Consider the following 19,220-nt stretch of genomic DNA (forward strand, 5'->3'; position numbering starts at 1 on the left):
GCTTATTCAGGGAACAAGAGGAGGAAGAAATTTAGGCAAAGAATTTCCCTGCCTCTGAATCCTGCAGTTCTTCATTTCATGGCAAAGAACAGTTTTTAAAAATAAAAGGAATACATGCTTGTTATATTAAGAAGCCAAAGGTTGTTTTCAATAGCAAGAATTTAGAATCTCTAGTTGTTTCAGTCTGTGTTTTTGTGGGGAAACATGGTAAGTTCCATCAGGGCAATTAAATAAAGGAACTGTTTACAAGAGTTCAAAGGAAACCAACAAGGGCTAACAGATGTAGGCAGATGTTACCACCTTTAGGCCTAAAGGAGCAAGTGGAAGGAGTCAGTGGAAACTGGAGAGAGAAAGCTGTAGCCATAGGAGAGAATCACGGGACAGGAGCTACAGCCTTGAGCACAACCACCAAGCTATTTCCAGACAAGAAGGAATCAGGGGAGTGAGTACCGCACTCTCCCCTCGCCCCGCAACCTCCCGCTGCTGCCCTCAGTTGGTGGAACCCAGTGGGAAGACAAGAGAACACATTGATGCAGTTCCTGTGGAGAAGGGTGGTGGAGACTGGATCCGAAAGAGCTCACAGAGACTGTATTCCTTTTTATAAATAAAATAAATATCCATCTTGGCATATATATAAGATCTCTCTCCCTAATACAGCACACTCTTATATTTTGTCATTCCTAATTACTTTGACACTAATACCATCAAAGTGCCATGCTAATTTAACAAAAATGAAGAAGTACAGATTATGTAATCACCTAGAAAAAAGAATTCACTTTTTAAATCATAATAAACTAAGTAGCTATAGTTTATGAGAGAATCACCTGATCTCTTTATTTTATGAAGGAGGAATCAGAAGCAAGATTCTCGAGGTAACAGTTTGCGGCAGTGTAGAGCTAAAACACAAGACTTCTCATTCCAAGTCTACGGATTTTCTTCCATTACTCCACCCTTTGATAGTCTAGCCCCAAGTGCATTTTTATATAATAATTTTCATTTTTAGGCATCTACTGTATGGCCATCACTTATCCAACAACACACTATAGGCAGTGTATCCTGCAAGTTAACAGGACATATTTGGGTACTCAAGTCCTGGCTTCCCAATTTCAACCTGTGCGGCCTTGAGCAAGTCACTGTCCATCTCTGACCTCCGTTTCTCCACCTCTACAATGGGGAGCATTATAGGACCCGCCTCAATGGTTGTCGTAAGGATAGATGAGTTTATACATTTAAAGCCTGAAGAATGGTAGTCGCATATAGTATATCATCAATACATGTGAGTTGTTATTATCCCTACTTTATAGTTGAAGAAACTGAGGTAGAGAGAAGTTAAGTGACTTGCCCCAAAAATCATGCACCTCAAAATTGAGGAGCTGGAAATTTCCCAAAAATGCATTTTTAAACAAAATACATATGACTTTCATGAACAATGTCAATTATGTGTTCTTTCACCTGTGCTCCATTGTAAATAATAGTGTGAAAATCTGAAGCTGTGCACTCTGTTGCATTATAAGCCTGAAGCCAGGAATAACCAGGTAGCTTCCTGTATCTGTCTAAATTGCTTTTGCCTTCCTGGCACTTGAGTACATGAGTCTGATGATGGGTGGCAGCCCGTAGGAAAGCACCAGGAGCTACTGCGTCTGCCTGCTCCTGATGAAAAACGATTCTCCCTCAGGAACAAAATCCATGCCAATGATTTCATCCTTGAGATTATTTAGAAGAAAAGGAAGCATGTTCCTTGAAAATGTTTCTTAGCAAATACATAAAAGAATGGCCTCTGGGTTATTTTTAATCAGTGCTTAGAAACAAGAGTTATTTTCCTATTTGTTAGTTTCCTATTGTGGGTAGACCTTTGCAAGCTCCACGGTTTCCCGTACAGAGTCATTTGTGTGGCACAGGTTGGGCCACAGCCCTTCGTGGTATAGTCATGAGCAGGTATGTCAAGGGAGGGCTGTTTGGTGCCTCTTCCTAAAAGCTATCCTGTCATTTCTAGGTTATTGGAGTAGTGGAGGGAGGTGGGACATTTTGTAATCCATGTTAACCATGGCTACTGCATAGCACATAGTTATCTCTAAAAAACGGGTAAGCAAGTTTGTGGAGGCAGTGATTGTATCTTTCTTTTGTGCTGTTAGAAGCAGGCCATGGGCATTTGGGACATCCAGTGGTTACCCTGTTTTTGACTCTTTTGACAGTCCTTTTAAAAAATAAATATTTAGAGCATTATGCCATTCTACATGTACATGCTGACATCAACTTACTATTTGTGTGTTTTGCTGTCCAGGCATAAGAATGCTGGATGGCATTGTGACCGATGCTATTGAAGCCAGTTCAATTGGATTCAATCCTGGGCATGTGGACATTTACAGTGCGAGCTGGGGGCCGAACGACGATGGGAAAACTGTGGAGGGGCCTGGTCGGCTAGCCCAGAAGGCGTTTGAATATGGTGTTAAACAGGTGAGATGCTTCACGCACACCCGCCTGAAATGAAACCTGTCTGTGGTTATGCTGAGAAGGGAAGAACATTTAGCTTATGTGGAAAGAAATGGTTGTCAATTTCTTGCAGTTGCTTATGATTCTAAATGCTTTCAGAGAGCCCAATCATTCTTCAGGAGGGATAGAAGTTAAGGGTTGAGATATTTTTCCCCATTTGGGTCTGACATTCAACAGAGACTCATTACTCTTAAAACATATACTTTAAAAAATACTCTGGATTATGTCCGTTCTCATTTTCCTGCTGTTTTGAATTTTCACACTAGATAAATTACACCCAGACTTCTTTCAAATGCTCCGAAAACGCATCCTTAAATGTAACAGAGCGCTACTGCCCGTTCTGCACGTGCCTGGTGGATACGTGCACCTTGGGCTTATTGCATTCTTGCCAGTATTCTACGGCCTTGTTCTGCACAGGATGAAACAAAAGTAGAAACTCTGGAGAGCACATATTGAAAAATCACAGAAAGAGTAGCCTTGACGAGGGCCATTCAATTGAAGAGTCCCTTTCAATGCAGCTGCAAAGCAGATCTGAATAATGCCGGATTTTTTTGTTCTGTTAGTTAGCCAGAAGATTTCAAGCAGAAAGAAGGAGAGGAAGTTCAAAGATTCAAAAGTAGTGACATAAGGCAAGGGAAGAGTGAAAAAAATGAGCAAGTGCTAAGGGCCAGAGTATGAGTTTGCATAAAAAAAAGAAAAGAAAGCGAGCCCCAGCTCTGCCCCATCCCAGAGAGCCCAGAGAAAGGACCGGCAGAGCCAGAAGCCCGTGGCTTCATCACAGGAAGTCTCACAAGATCTCCAGCATTGGTGCTGGAGTACCTAGAGGTGAAAAAGACCACATTAACTGTCTCAGCATGTATTTGTTGGGGATTTTATTGAGGTGTGACAGTGACCCCAAGAGATGATAATAGAAGTGATATATTCAGGTTTTTCTTTCAGGGGAGACAAGGAAAGGGCTCCATCTTCGTCTGGGCATCTGGGAACGGGGGGCGTCAGGGCGATAACTGTGACTGCGATGGGTACACAGACAGCATCTACACCATCTCCATCAGCAGCGCCTCGCAGCAGGGCCTGTCCCCCTGGTACGCCGAGAAGTGCTCCTCCACGCTGGCCACCTCGTACAGCAGCGGGGATTACACCGACCAGAGAATCGTAGGTTGCTTTTGTCTAACTCTCTCTGCTTCGGTAGAAGAGCATGACTTGCATTCACAGGAATCCTTTGGTCGGTACCTTTGGTAAAATTGGTTTGTTTAAGCGTGATGTCTCCATTGGGGAGACTCGTCCTTTGCTCACTTGAAAGGCTGGCATATAATGGGAAGTTTTCTCTCTCGGGGATAATTACGCTTCTGCCTGGAAGATGTTGCCTCTCAGTCATTTTTAAACTGAGCCCTGAGAAGCCACCAGTCAGTCATTACCTACAGCCAAGACTCTAAATGTCCAGGCAGCTTGTGTGATGCCTCCCTAAAAACAGCCTTAAAGGGCATCTCAGGGTTGTAGGGGCTTTATCAACCCTGTACTTGTGGATCCTTTAATAGCAGGGATATGGTCTGACTTGCCCTTTAGCAGATGATAAAAATACAGAGCATACACCAGCTATGTCTCCTAAGAATAAACGACCTGCAGGAAAATAACAGGCTCAATTTCCCCTGAGGTGAACTTCTCAGCATCCGAACAAGCAGCTCAGGAAGGCTATGTGCTCAGAGAGCATCTCCAGCCCACGTGTGGCTGTGCCTTCACTGCCGTGAGTCAGACTGCCAAGGACAATTATTGGATTTTCCTTCAAGGGCACGATGAGGAAGGGCCACGTGGAGCTTTGAGAACAGAGAGGCACTTTTCATTTAAAAATTTAAAACCCACATTTAACTTCTGACACAGAAAGAGCCAACTAGCTAAAGTATGTATATTCTAATCTCAATGAAAGAGCAGGTCATTTAGATGACTAGAATTTGAAAAGTTTGTAAAATTCATGTTAATAGCATCTCAACAAAATTGTCAGGATTACTGTCCTCTTCATACTGGAACACGATTCTGGAATTCTGCCTGCTTCTGTCAACTACTCTAATTTAGACAGTAAAACTGTGGTCTCAACTGAAAAGCACTGGCCTCCCTCTCATGCCCGTATCTTCAATTACACAAATAATAGTGACAGTCTGCCCAGGGATTCTTTTTTTTTTTTTAACCTATTTTTTAGACAGGGAAGAGAGAGAGAGAAACATCCATGTAATAGCGAAACATGGATTGGCTGCCTCCTGCATGCCCCCTACCAGGTATCAAGCCCACAACCCAGGCATGTGCCCTGACAGGGAATTGAACTAACAACCTTTCGGTACACAGGATGACTCCCTACCGACTGAGCCACTTCAGCCAGGGCTACCAAGGGATTCTTTATGGCGGGCATATTTTATTGCCTTGGAAAGGAGCATATCAGACATATTTTGCTGTTGTCCCTGTGTGTGTCCAGAGTTGCTTTTGAGAAAATGGTCTGCTATACATTTCAGAGTCACCATTTCACAGACTGTCCCTCATCTGAGCTGCTGTGCTCTGAAGTAGGAGGCAGAATTTCCATCTTTGTAAAGATCGCTCCTTAGGTAATCAGCCATAGAGACAGATGGTGAATTCTATTTGAGATGGTGGCAATAAATAGTCTCTGTCTTGCGCAAACCTCTTCCTCAGCCGTCATCTCTGGGGGCTCACTTGCGTCAACAGGTAAAAAGGGCAGCCTTGCTTCTGCAACCCTCTGAGGAGCAGAGCCACCATAACTGGAGAAATTCAGCCACTCCAAGTGGGAAGCCAAAGGAGGTGATGACAGAACAGATTATTTTTTTACACCTCCCTCCCACACATTGAAATCACTAGCTAAAAACCAGAGAGCAGGAGCCTGGGTGGGTGTCTTGTTAGTAATCCTTTGGCCCAACTACTTGCTCAACCAGCAGTACTGTGGTTCTTCAGGCAGACCGATTGGAAGTCTCTTTGGTTTCTTCCCTTCATCTCAGCAACCTCTTCAATTAAGCTATAATAAGTCTAGGTAATTCTTTACATTCAATAATATTGTGTAAAAATGCTTTCATAAGCAGGATCTCATTCCAGCCTCAGAGTCTGAGTCAGGAAATGCCAACCTCGTTTTACAGATGGGGAAACCAAGTGCCTTGCCCTTGGGATACATCTACTGAACAGCAGTTTTAGAATTCAGTGTACTAGATCTAAGTCTAGCACACTTTCCATTTGGAAAAAGCACCATTTTCATCAATGTGCAGATGTGGACACTAACTCATGGGCATCAAATCACATCAACAGTGAGTGCAAACTACACACTAAACAAGTTTTGAACAAGTAGTTCAAGTGGCCAAAATCAGAATGGCTTTATATTCTTGTACCAAAGAGGCAGTCAAATGTCAATCTGAAGGCAACAGGGAATTTTGCATGAGGCAGAAGTTCTAAATATGCCAGACCAAACACAATGGATCTGATGATTAATGGGCCAGCATGATTCACAGTGATTTTTGAAACAGTCCCTTTTTTTTACAGACAGCATTTCGTTTGGGAATCTCAGAGCAGAAAATATTCATGGTGGGAGTACTTCATCCCCCAAAAAGGCACCCTGATGCCAGAATTATAGACAAGTTGCATGGAGAGGAGAGTGAACTAACATATCAGCAGATGGCAAGCATCCGTCTGTGGTTTAGAGAAGGAAGCAGGGAATCGAATCAGCTCAGTTTCCTGATCATAGCAGATGCGGCCCTCGGTATGGTTTCCCCCAGGGACAGGATCACACTCCTCACATGTTCTCCCATGTTTCTCTCCCCTCTGGCGCCACACAGACGAGTGCTGACCTGCACAATGACTGTACAGGGACCCACACGGGCACCTCGGCCTCGGCACCCCTGGCTGCTGGCATCTTCGCTCTGGCCCTGGAAGCAAAGTAAGCCCGGAAAGCTTCTAATCACCATTACTAAGGCTGCTTCTCCTCCTCCTTAATAACATGTATTGTTTTCTGAATGCATGGTTACAGTAGAAAACTGTAAATGATAATAAAATAAACTCTCTTCCTGTTAACATCACAGTGTAGATTTAGTACAAACATATCTTACAAAACTGGATCTTCATGTATACATTATTTTGTGATGTTTTTAAACCCTCCCTATAATATGTTAAGAGCATTTTCTCTTGTGTAAATCAATGTTCCTTGACCTTCAAAAACTCATGGTCTCCTCCAAGTTCTCCCACTCAGCTTCAAGGCCTTCTCACTTCTGTTTATTCCCACCAGGAAATACTTTATACAAATAATTTCTGTGGGTAGTATTAGGAATGGTAAGTTTATAAAACATCCTTTTTTTTCATATTATACAATCCCAGTCTTAGAGGAATGAGAATAAAAACAATTTTTTTATCTTTTCATAATATTCTATTATATAAATGCAGATTTTATTAAAGTTATCTAGTCATGCACCTTTGTCCATAAATATTGGTTGTTATCTCTGGTAATTTCTGTAGGATAAACACTCCCAATTGGAATTTCTGGGTCAAAGGGTATGAATGTTTCAATGATTTTAATACATATTGACAAGTTACTGTCTAGAAAAACTATAGCATTTTATATTTCCACCAGCATTATATGTGTGAAAATACCATTTTCCTAAACCTTATTAAAGCTACTTTTATTATTTTTAAAAGTTTTTGCTATTTTGATACATGCAAATGGTATCTAATCTTCATACACTTTTATTTCATTACTAATGAAGCTCAGTATTTTATATTCTTTGGCCATTTATCATCTGTAATTGCTTGTTTATGGCCTTGATTTGGTTTTATGCCTTCGTTTAGTTTTGTTGGTTAGATATTTACCTTTTAATTTTATTTATATATAATTTTAAGGTAATTAAGTTAATATATATACAGTTACATTTGCCTGTCTTTTTTTTTAAGTTTCTTTCCTTTGTTTTTACACTCAGAAAAATATTTACAACCCCAAACTAGATTAAACATTTATCTATATGTCTTTTATTATGATTCCTTTACCATATTTAAGTCATAAATCACCCTGGAATTTATTTTAGTGTATGATGTTAAAAAGGGATTTAACAGCAATGTTTTCCCCCCTTATAATAACGACCCAATAGTCTAATACTTAACACAGAGGGGAAAAATCCAACTGTCTCACACTACTTTTGATTCGTTCTCATTTCTAGTTTCTAGTGTTGTGTGGTGAGAAATATTTAAGTGTCAGGTTAGGTGCTGTGGTTGCATGATCAAGAAAGTGATTAAACTTTAAAATTACCATTACCCTTCCTACTAAGCAGTTTATCTTAGAAGGACATCCATGCTCTCTAGAGAAAACAAAGCAGTCCCCTCATGTCATGTCCAGTAGATGAGGTTCACAGTAGCAAAAGAGAACACTTGGGCTCATGCCACAGCTGGAAGAGCCCAGAAGTTTCTGAGTCTTTGTCTAAGAGGATTAATCCAGAGTAGCTCCAGGAGCCCTGGGGCACCTGTGGAGCTGTGATTTAGTCCCAGGTATCTCAGCTATGAGACGGCCACAGTGACTAAGCAAGACAGGCCTAGCAAAACTCATACCAAGAGTCTACCTACTTGGATGGGCTGGAAAGATGTCTGGTAAGGAAAGAGCAAATCTGGGAAAAGCCTGTGCTATCAGCCAGTCCACTGTGCTGCCTCCCATGGCCCTGGTGCAGAGGAAATGCTGAATGGTAGCTGCTCATCCTCTCAAACAAAGGGAAGTTAGTAAGATTGAGGCTGATAAAGGAACATCCTAACACTCACGTTTTATGAGTTCCTCATAAAAGACTCCTTGTCACAAGCAAACTACTTACTATGTTGCATTAAATATGACTTAGCTGGAGGACTGGGGAATGAGGAGAGGGAAGGAGAAAGAATAGTTTCTGGCTCAAATATGTATAGAGGGATTTTCTTCCCTAGAAGGGTGTTTCTCAAACACCAGCTTAGATAAAAATCACTTTCGGAGTTTTATGTAGTATGCAGATTCCCATGTCCCATTGACATCAACTCAGATTGAGAAGTTTCTGGTATTTGGCCTAGGAACCCCCATTTTTAATAAGTGTCCTAGGTAGTTTGAATGCTAGTAGTTAGCTTAACCAAATTTTGAGAAACACTGCTATAAAGAGTTAATTTACAACTGTTTTTTTTCTTTTTTTTTTTTTCTGCAACCTCATCTAGCTGTAATTGTGAAGATGTCCATGCTGGTACTTAATAGGCATCAAAAAGATAGGAATTCCTTCGATAAATGCCTATGGTACCATTATTGTCATGTAGTGAGTACATGTTAGAAGATGGCAGATAATAATCTCAGTCTCTTGTGGTGAGAGCAAAGGAATCAGAGTAATTTTTAGAAGAGAACACAAATTCTGTAGTGAAACACTGAATCCCTTGACATGTTGGGAGGTATTAAATAAACAGATGAACCAATCTTCTATTTTCATTAAAGGCTGGAGAAAGGAAAATAAACCTTCAATGCTGCATGAAACCTCTGAATAAACCACATCAAAGATATCCTTGACCCAGTAGGTTGTGAAATATTGGAAAGTCTCCAGATTAGGAAATCTTCAACATACTGGACTTACCTAGTTGTGATTAGAGGCAGAATGAGACAGCCTCTAGGACTCTTTCACTTTAGAATTTTGTTTCAAATTACTTTACCTACACTCTTCTAATTAGAAGCAATGCTTAATTTCAATGTTTAATTCCACAACCCTTATTTTCTATAAACATATCCTTGATTTGCAATCTAATGCAGCTTTAAAATTTTTAATTATTGTGGTGCTGTTGAGCACTAATTAACAAAGGGAGGCTGTCAGGAATGAAACGTACGATTATTAGCAGCTCCTTTTCATTTATGAAATGCAATCACACAAATGAAGAATAACTCTGTTGGGGAAATAGGCTTAATTTTCCAAATTGCATGGCAATGAAACCTCCTTGAGTATTTAGTACAGAATAGGTAAAAGAAAATAAAAAAAAACAATAAAACATGCAACTAAATATAAAACAAATGTTCTGCTATAGAAATATAGGAAGTCTATGCTTTGTGTTTGATTATCAAGACCCTGCCTTAGGCTTCCTTAGTTCACTTCCTCATCCCAACCTCCAGACACCTGCTCACAGAGATGGTCAAATCAGAAAGTGGTGAGTTGCCCATTGATCACCTTTATAAAAGGCTTTTTACCTAAAACTCCCTTTAAAGGACTGGGAAGATGCAAGAATTTCAATAAAACGCTTTATAGGACAGAATTAATGTCTACATTAAAAAAATAGCCATTTCTCCTCAGCTAGTTAATTATTCCTAAATGTGGGATGGCCAAAGTAGAGACAAGATGAGGTATTTATGATACTGGGCAGATAGGAGGTCTGAACAGTAAGGAATTCTAGAGATTATTATACTCATCCCTCTATTCTTATAAATGAGTCAACTCAGGACCAGGGAAATAAAGTGACTTGCTTAAAGTCACACAGGTCTTTGGTAGTAGATATAGTGTAGTATGCCTTTTATTACTCCCTATTCTGTCCTCCATGCTTTGAAATGACTTCTAATTTTCTTAGTTATATGCTTGTGTTCTTTCTTCCAACTCATTATTTTAGCTATAACATAGAACTGGTTAGTTTTTTCAAATATGAATATAAAATAATGCTCTACCCTGATATTTTGATTCAGTGGGTTTAAGATGGGACTTGGGAATTTTCAATATTTGCAAGTGTCCCGGATGATTATGGTGCAAGCAATCTGGAACCCATGAGAATCACTGAACTGGAGTCTTTCTAAGGCCTCCATCAGTCACTCTCTGGCTGGTATGTTTCTCAGGAGGTCAGCTGATGTGAGAGTGAGTCTACTGAGCCTCTAGGCATCAGAGTAGCAAATTAAAGCAATAAACCAAAAATGAAAGAGTTAAGCCTTTAATCTCTTACCATGCTGGCAAAGTCTAAAACAAGAGGAAACAATGGCTACCCTAGTCCATCCCCCCCCCCCCAAAAAAAAAAAGAATGGTGCCCCAGTTAAAGGTCAGGTGAAACATGACATTCATTAGGGTCTTCTCACTGTTGAGGGAGCCCCCCCCATCCCAAAGGCTCTGGTAGTTATATGGATTCTGGGGTGGGGTGGGGCTTGGGGAAGGCTAGGAGTAGAAAAGTGGAGGGGGGAAAATGTCTTCAAGGTTTTTCCCACTCCCCCCATAAGGAGGCCTGAGCAGAGGAGACCTCTGGCCAAGGCCTCAGATAAGGAGACCTAAGAAAGAAGGTGTGAGGGGCTAGGAATGTAAATATGGGAAGAGTTTGACCAAGTGGAGGAGCTGAGTCCTTGACTGCGACTCCCTAGAGAGACCTAGATGCATGGGCTCTGCACCCAGGCTGACGTGGGGAGGGAGCTTCCCTGTGAGGCCTGCCAGGTATCCTTTGCAATACCTACCAGAAGACATTTTAACCAATATACTATTGACTCTAGCGAGAAAACAGCAAACTGAGCCAGATTTCCTGAGGGTGATAAGATAGAAACCTTGAGGACTAATGCTTGACTGGCTTAATAGACACAATGCAAGTCTCAAAGCTAAGGGAAAACTTGAGATCTTGAAAGACTCTACTGATGAATTGCAGTAAGTTTTAAAATTATATTTGGGGGCTAATTAACATGTGGTCACATTCAATCATTCAGCCAACCAATATTTACTCAGCTTATATTCTCTCTGTGCCTGCAATTCTTCTGAGTGCTAGGTACACATCAGAGAACAAGACTGATTAAAATCTCAGCCCTTCTCATGGCTAAATCTAGCAGGGGAGACTGACATTAATTATATACAAAACAAATGTATTGCCCAATATGTTAGAAGGTGATAAATACTATAAAATAAAACAGTAGAGCAGAATAATAATGCTCAGAAGCATGTGGGAGAACTGAAATTTTACATAGGGTGATGAGGAAAGGCTCTATCTGCATTATAATAGACCTAATATAGGTCTTCTGGTTAAACCTCTTCTTTGCTCAAAATTTCTCAATGATTCCCCATTGCTCAAACAATAAAGTGTAAGTCCCTTACCTGGCAGTCAAGGCCTTCACCATCTGGCTCAGTATTCCTTATCACCTTTTCCTGCTCCAGCAAGCCAGACTACTCACTGTACTTGAGCCACATCATGTACTTTGCCTCTCCCCCCTCACCCCACCCCCCGCAGAGGTTTTGCTCCATTGCCTCATTCTCTTTTCTCTCACTCCACGTCTTGAGATTCTACCCACTCTTTAAAGTTCAGCTCAAATATTTCTTCCCAGCAAAACCTCTCTAGATCTTCCCAACCTGAAATAATTATCTCTCTACTAAACTCCTGCAGTGCATTATGCCATAAACACATTATTCAGCAGATATATTATAGTAATAAAAAATAACCTTAGTTCTTTTACTGGAGTGTAAGCTTCTTAAAAACAAGAACCACCTCTTTAAATATCCCCATAGTATTAAGCATAGTGATCTTACAAGAGTGATCTCAAGTAGCTAAGAGTTTCTTGACACTTTTGATACATAAAGAAAAGAACCAAACACTATTTGAGTAGGAAGCCAGCCCATATCTTTAAAATCTGAGTCTTCTCAAGAAGAAAGTCAAGGACTTTGTTAATAATGCTAAAAATGACAAGGATGTTAATGGACAGCAGAAGACTGGAAGAATGAAAGGAGGTGCTATCATTTTTATTTTTGCTCCAGGTAAATTTAACTAATTAGGAATCATGAACCAAGTCCTATATGTCTACAATGCTGAAGACAAAATTTTACTAATGGTAAGAACTTAACTTACATGGTATGAGGAGAAGTTTTCCATACTGTATTTTGATTTCTAAATGAAAAGACATACAAATAGTAACACTAGAATTACATTAAGTACAGTTACAAAAGGTACTTCATAATTTCTGAATAGAAATGCTTGTTCTTAGCACTTGCTTTTGCAAGGAAACGTCATTTTGACCCTGAAAGATGTTTTGGGTCACTTTCCATCCAGTCCAAATCTAACCTGGCGAGATATGCAGCACTTGGTTGTCTGGACCTCTGAGTATGACCCACTGGCCAATAACCCTGGATGGAAAAAGAATGGCGCAGGCTTGATGGTGAACAGTCGGTTTGGATTCGGGCTGCTAAATGCCAAAGCTCTGGTGGACTTAGCTGATCCGAGAACCTGGAAGAGTGTGCCCGAGAAGAAAGAGTGTGTGATAAAGGACAATGACTTTGAGCCCAGGTAAGTGTCTCAGGAATTTTGAATAAATGTGTGCCCATGGCACTATTTGATATATTTGTCATTTTGTCTAATTTTGTCTCACCTTCCTTTCTGAAGTAGATGGAGGTAGCATTTGCCAGTGTTCGCTGTGGGTCCAGGGGGAATATTGAGATCAAAGATCTGTAAATCATATTGGCATATTTGCATTTTCCTCTGATAGCCTACCTACCATCTAGCATTAAGTTTAAGGTGGACCATTGTTTTATATAGCACTAAGAACAATGTTAGCTAATTAAACTATTATCAATCATCAGTTTTAAAATTTATCCCAAATTCAAAGATGATAAAATGTTGAAAAAATGCATCTTAGAATTGATGAAATACAGTACTCGCCAACCAGTATTATCCAGACCTCAAGAGCCTCACTTCATACCACAGTGCTGTATGATTCATCTTTCTTCCATGAAGGAACCTTTATCATACTGCTTTTACATAGACCACATCTGACCCACCACATCTAGCCCTGGAAGCAGAACCTGCTATGACTGTCTTGTTAATTCTATCACAACAATCATGATTATAATGAAGACCCACTCACACAAAATACCTAAGGGTAGAAGGCCTGGAGGACACGTCTATTGCAATAATAGACCACTTTTTGATGGGTCCAAGGCAAACTTGCCTGAATTCGATTCCACAGTAAACAGCATTTTTTCAAGTACCTGTGTTCTTTACTATTTTCTTTTCTTCTTATTTTATTGTGGTGAGAACACTTAACTGGGTTCTGTATTCTGTTCCATTGGCCTATATGTCTGTCTTTATGCCACTACCATACTGTTTTGATTATTATAGCTTTCTAATATATTTTGAAATCAGGAAGTATGATGCCTCCAGCTTTGTTCTTCTTTCTCAGGATTGATTTTGCTATTTATGATGAAACAGTAGATTTGTGTTTTTTTTTCTATGTCTGTAAAAGCCTTACCATTTTCTATGCATTAAAATTCATTTATACATAGCTAATCCTGAATTAGGTTCTATTCATAATAGGGAGAGACAACAAGCTTAGTTGAGTATCAAGTACAAGACTGATGTGTACATATTTGTATAAAGTGTAAGGAAGAAGAGATACACTTTATTCAATGGAGATTCATTAATATATTTAGAGCCCTGAAAGCTAATGGAGAAGTTATCATTGAAATTCCAACAAGAGCTTGTGAGGGACAGGAAAATGCTATCACGTCCCTGGAACATGTACAATTTGAAGCAACAATTGAATATTCCCGAAGAGGAGACCTTCATGTCACACTCACTTCTGCTGCTGGTAAATTTTTTTTAACTTAAAAAATTTCTTTTAAAATCATTTGTTTAAATTTAAACTCAATTACTTCAAATCAATGAGTTTTTGTTTCTTTATAGAACTAAGTCTCCCAATAGATATTTTCAGGTCTTAAAAAATATGCTTTCCCCCCGCCCCCCTCTTTTTTTAACATCAGAATTCTGCCCTGCTCATTCCCATGGGTCCTTAGATAAGCAAAGAACAAGGTCTATTCAAATAATAATGTAATTAATAAGCCTTTCTAGAGTTAATGAATACCACAATATACATTTTCAAATTGTGCTCATTTTTCCAGGTCACTGATCTATCATTCTTTTCTCTCAGGTAACATGTTAGTGAAAATTACTCTGATAATTAATTAATAAAGCTGATAGATACATCAGACAAGGAGTCAATTGAAAAACTGAGACTTCTGATCCATGAAAGATGGTTGAGAAGATTAACAAATTTTCCATAACGATATTATTAAGGCATGTGATGTGACATATGGGCAGTTGCTCTTTCCTGAGAGGGCACTAAGTTAGATGAGATTCTGGATGGGAAGAGCTTGTGAACACAAACCATAATCCACCAGGAGAAGCTGTCCCAGCACTCTTCCACATTCAGTCTCTGGATAAATTCCTTGTCTGTAGGTGATGTGTGCGGAAAAATGAGCTATCTCTATAATGTCCTTCCAGGATATGAACTTCTTACAGCTTTTGAGTAGGTTCTTTTAATTTTGGAGTTACACTTTCTAGATATCTTGGAATTGTCCTGAAAGGTTGGTGGACTGCTTTTTCATTAATGGCCCTGTAGTTTTGTTTGACCCTTTCACTTAGAAAGTAATATTATTTATTGTTCTTTAGAAAGCTTGGATTTGAAAATTTAGAGTTACTCCTATTACTAGTTTTATATGATAAGAGATTATTAAATTAACATAGCTTTTTAATGTATACACAAGATTGTAGACTCAGGCACCTATTAAATTCTCAAAACTTCCTCTTATATTTCAAAATGACAGTTCCATTAAAATGTATTTTAGGCCTTTGATTCTCTTCTTTAATGTAGTTTGCAAATGTAATTCTCTGAGTTCTTATTCAAATAAACTTTAATATATTCATTCATTATTTCATTTCTACAGTATGGATTGAGAACTTACTATATGTCAGATAATGTGTAATGTACTGTGGATAAAAATATTTGGAGGGTTAATCTCTCCCAGCTTTCATTTTCATTAACAGATGCTATAGTGTGTCCTATCAGAGCTGTTAGGACATTTATTAACTTGTATTTCTTGTATGAAAATAGGAACCGACACTGTTCTGTTAGCTGAAAGAGAGCGGGATACATCTCCTAATGGCTTTAAAAATTGGGACTTCATGTCTGTTCACACATGGGGAGAGAACCCGATAGGCACCTGGACTTTGCGAATTGCAGACATGGTAAGTAAGAAGGAAAGGCTATAGACACACAAGCTTACTTTTAAACACATGGGAAGAGTTTTAAGGTTGGTGTCATCATTCATCAGGGTCCTAAGGAACTTTGATTCCTCTGTAGTTGAAGTAATGAAAAGATGTAGTGTTTCAAGTCCTGCCACTTGGCTAGATAGATTAAAAAATAAATAAATTAGGCACTTGCCATAGAGGAAGGAAGAGAAGATATTCTGATATACAGTGTGACAGACTGTGGGACAAATCCAAGTGTCCCACATGACCTACTCACCAGAATGAACTGTATTCAAAAACATAGCCCAACTGGCTGGCTCAATGGTTGAGCATCAAACTATGAACCAGGAGGTCATGGTTCGATTCCTGGTCAGGGCACATGCCCAGGTTGTGGGCTCAGTCCCCCATAGTGGGTGTGCAGGAGGCAGCCAATCGATGATTCTCTCTCATCATTGATATTTCTATCTCCATCTCCCTTCCTCTCTGTAATCAGTAAAAATATTTTTTTAAAAAAACATAGTTAAATGCTAGACCAGCTTTGCCTATGACACTCTGCTGGAGTCACAGGAAGGAACTATTACAAATATTTACTGCAGTGGCCATTTAGAAGTAGCTTACTTATTAGAGAAGACTTCTTATTTAATATGACTTTATTTGTTTCAGTTATTTCTCTTTCACTATGTTTACTAACACTCTTTGATATCTTTCTATAATTATAACATACAGTCACAAAAATAAAGCAAGGGGTGTCTGAGCAAAAAGTCAAATTATTCATACAGCTGAATTACACTGATTTATACAGCTGAATTATTTATTTTTGCATCATTTCTCCAGCATTTTCTATAGGTGAGCATATAAATAAATGGGGTTTTGGTGTGAGTCCTCCTGAGAGAGATATGTTATAAGTATCAACAGTGCCAGATTTCAATGACTAAATAATATTTTATTTTTTATTTTAATACTAGTGTCCCGATGTACGGATTCATGCACATTGAAAGTAAATTAATTAGAAGAAATATTTTAATATAGCTATTTGCCCTTTCTCTATAATAGAAGTGTCAACCAAATTGATGTTCGACAATGACAGATTGAAACACACGTGTGTGACTGGCGCCAGCGAGAGCTTTATATGTATTGCGCATGTGCGAGTCAACTTAGCCTTTTATATATATAGGATAAACTTGCTTAATTAGACCTGCTTTCTAATGTAGCTAAACTTTTACCAGCCCAGTGAAGCACCCCAACTTCTCTTTCAGGTAATTATCAGCAACACAGCAGTAAATATCAACATGAAGCAGATTATTATAGATCACGTAGGGAGAACAAAGGGTAAAATATTTAACTACAGCAGTGTTTGACTATATTCTGCGCAGTGAGAAAACCTGAAGTCATTTTCAAGGTCTACCATTTGTTACTTCTTTTCAGTCGGGTCAAGTTTCTAAACTTTCCAAAATCTCTGTTTTCTGGCTAATGAAAAGAAAATAGGGTTCTATTGAGTCTCCTATATACTTACTCAAGGATTTCTCTGAGGATCAAATGAGATGAGGTATGGGAAATGCTTCACAGACATTTGGTTAAAGTGTAAAATGTTTGCACCTGGCTATAAAGCAAGTTGTGTTCCTGGACTGAAGAAACTCCAAGGAAGCTAGTCACTAGGGAGAGGAAGCCGTGTGTTGCTATGTGACATCATTACCCGGTACCCACAGCAACCCTTTCTGGGCTGGGCTGGACTGTGGGCCGCATTTTGCACCATGGAGTCTTGGCAGCATTGGCTGCGATTTGGTGGGCTGTCGCTCCAGGGTGGTGGCGGGGCCTGTGTCCCACTTGGGGGAAGCTGAGTGTTGCTTTGTCGGCACCAGGTCTGTGGTGCCGTTTCTCTGTAAATGGCCAGTGCATGTCACGGCAGCTCCTGTGTTGAGCATCTGCCCCTTGGTGGTCAGTGAGCATCATAGTGACTGGTCAGATGGTCAGAGGGACACTTAGCATATTAGCCTTTTATATAGAGAGATTTATTTTTATTGCTGAAAGTAGTATAGTTGTCCTCCTATTTCTCCCACTGATCCCTTCTAGCCCACACCCGCCTAAATAACTTTTTAAAAATATATATTTTATTGATTTTTTACAGAGAGGAAGGGAGAGTCAGAGAGAGTTAGAAACATTGATGAGAGAGAAACATCAATCAGCTGCCTCCTGCACACCCCCTACTGGAGATGTGCCTGCAACCAAGGTACATGCCCTTGACTGGAATCAAACCTGGGACCCTTCAGTCCGTAGGCCAACGCTCTATCCACTGAGCCAAACCGGTTAGGGCCTAAATCACTTTTTATAAAGAAATTATTCCTGAAGATATCAATTAAATTAATACAAATTCCTAAAGATGTCAATTAAGTTAATACAAATTCTATAGTTATTGTTACTTTTTTCTCTGAGGACACCTTTCTCCTAAAGACAGCTAAAGTTGCACTTTAGTATTGGCAGTTGTAAAAATTCCTGCTCTCATGGGGAGAACAAGGAAATGTTCTTAGTAGGTTGTCCTGTTCTTGAATGTGGACTCCACTCTGTAAATCAGTTTCACCATCAGGAAACTAAGAAAAATCTGTTTACCAAAATAAGTCTGCAAAATTTGACTTTAGGTTTTTAAATATTTTTTAGACATTTTAGATTTCAGCACATTATTTTAAACATAGTTTTTGAGCCTCTGAAAAGTATTATTATTACCATAAATGTACAGTTTTTAAGGGTTGATTAATGCTGAAGGCTATTTGTAATATTCCATTGAGGGTGACTTCTTTCCCCAATGGAATGCTTCTAAAAGTTGATAATTGTTTAATATAATTCTATTTATAGGTGTACAGTCAACCTTTCAAGAATACATTCCATGTAGAGATTAATATAGAAAGTTCTGCTTTTTTAATTAAATGAAGCAATTAATAATTTTTTAAAAATCCTTGAGCCTGTAAATTGTCAATTTTCACAGCAAGAATTCAGTGATTTTTTTCTTGTTTTTTTTCCCTTTATTATCTTTAATTCTTTTTTCTTATTAGAGTGCCATTGGTTAATAAGATTATATAGGTTTCAGATGTACAATTCTATAATACATTATCTGTATATTGTATTGTGTGTTCACCACCCCAAGTCAAGTCTCCTTCCATCACCATTTACCCCCACCAGTGATGTATTTCTTTTCACACAGAGCTCTACACGTGGAATGCACAAAATTTTAAAATTAGATTTAAACTATGAAATTATTTTTTGATAGTTTGAAGGATCTTATTTTATGTTACTCAGAACACACACTGTTGCTTTTTTCTCTGAGAATGCCTTTCTCCTAAAGACAGCTAAAGTTGTAACTTAGTATTGGCAGTTGTAAAAATTTCTGCTTAAAATATATATGCTTATTCATCAGTCTGGAAGAATGCAAAATGAAGGGAGAATTGTGAACTGGAAGCTGATTTTGCATGGGACCTCCTCTCAGCCAGAACACATGAAACAGCCCCGTGTGTACACATCCTACAACACCGTGCAGAATGACAGAAGAGGGGTGGAGAAGGTGGTGGACTCAGGGGAGGTCTGTGTGGCTGGATTCTTCTTGGCATGCTCTTTTTTTGAACTGTAAATGACAATGTAGTGAGTGAAGCTGCCCCTAACTTTTCGGCGGGGAGTGAGTCAAACATGGGTAAGAAAGAAAGGGAGTGGGAGTGGTAAATTGTTTAGTTTCCGTAGGATGCAACTCTATTGTTTTATTCATTTATTCATTC

General features: G+C 39.2%; 1 protein-coding gene across 1 annotated transcript in view; it reads left to right on the forward strand.

Moving 5' to 3' along the window:
- Positions 1–19,220, forward strand: part of PCSK1 (proprotein convertase subtilisin/kexin type 1) — a 42,167-nt gene that overhangs the window by 19,641 nt on the left and 3,306 nt on the right. The window contains exons 7-13 of the mRNA XM_079795445.1: positions 2,282–2,454; positions 3,430–3,642; positions 6,309–6,409; positions 12,490–12,723; positions 13,866–14,023; positions 15,326–15,459; positions 18,869–19,030. Coding sequence (XP_079651571.1) covers positions 2,282–2,454; positions 3,430–3,642; positions 6,309–6,409; positions 12,490–12,723; positions 13,866–14,023; positions 15,326–15,459; positions 18,869–19,030 — 1,175 coding nt within the window. The remainder of the gene's footprint in view (positions 1–2,281; positions 2,455–3,429; positions 3,643–6,308; positions 6,410–12,489; positions 12,724–13,865; positions 14,024–15,325; positions 15,460–18,868; positions 19,031–19,220) is intronic.

Source organism: Cnephaeus nilssonii, assembly GCF_951640355.1.
Source record: "Cnephaeus nilssonii genome assembly, chromosome: 2".
In the NCBI taxonomy this organism is placed as follows: domain Eukaryota; kingdom Metazoa; phylum Chordata; class Mammalia; order Chiroptera; family Vespertilionidae; genus Cnephaeus; species Cnephaeus nilssonii.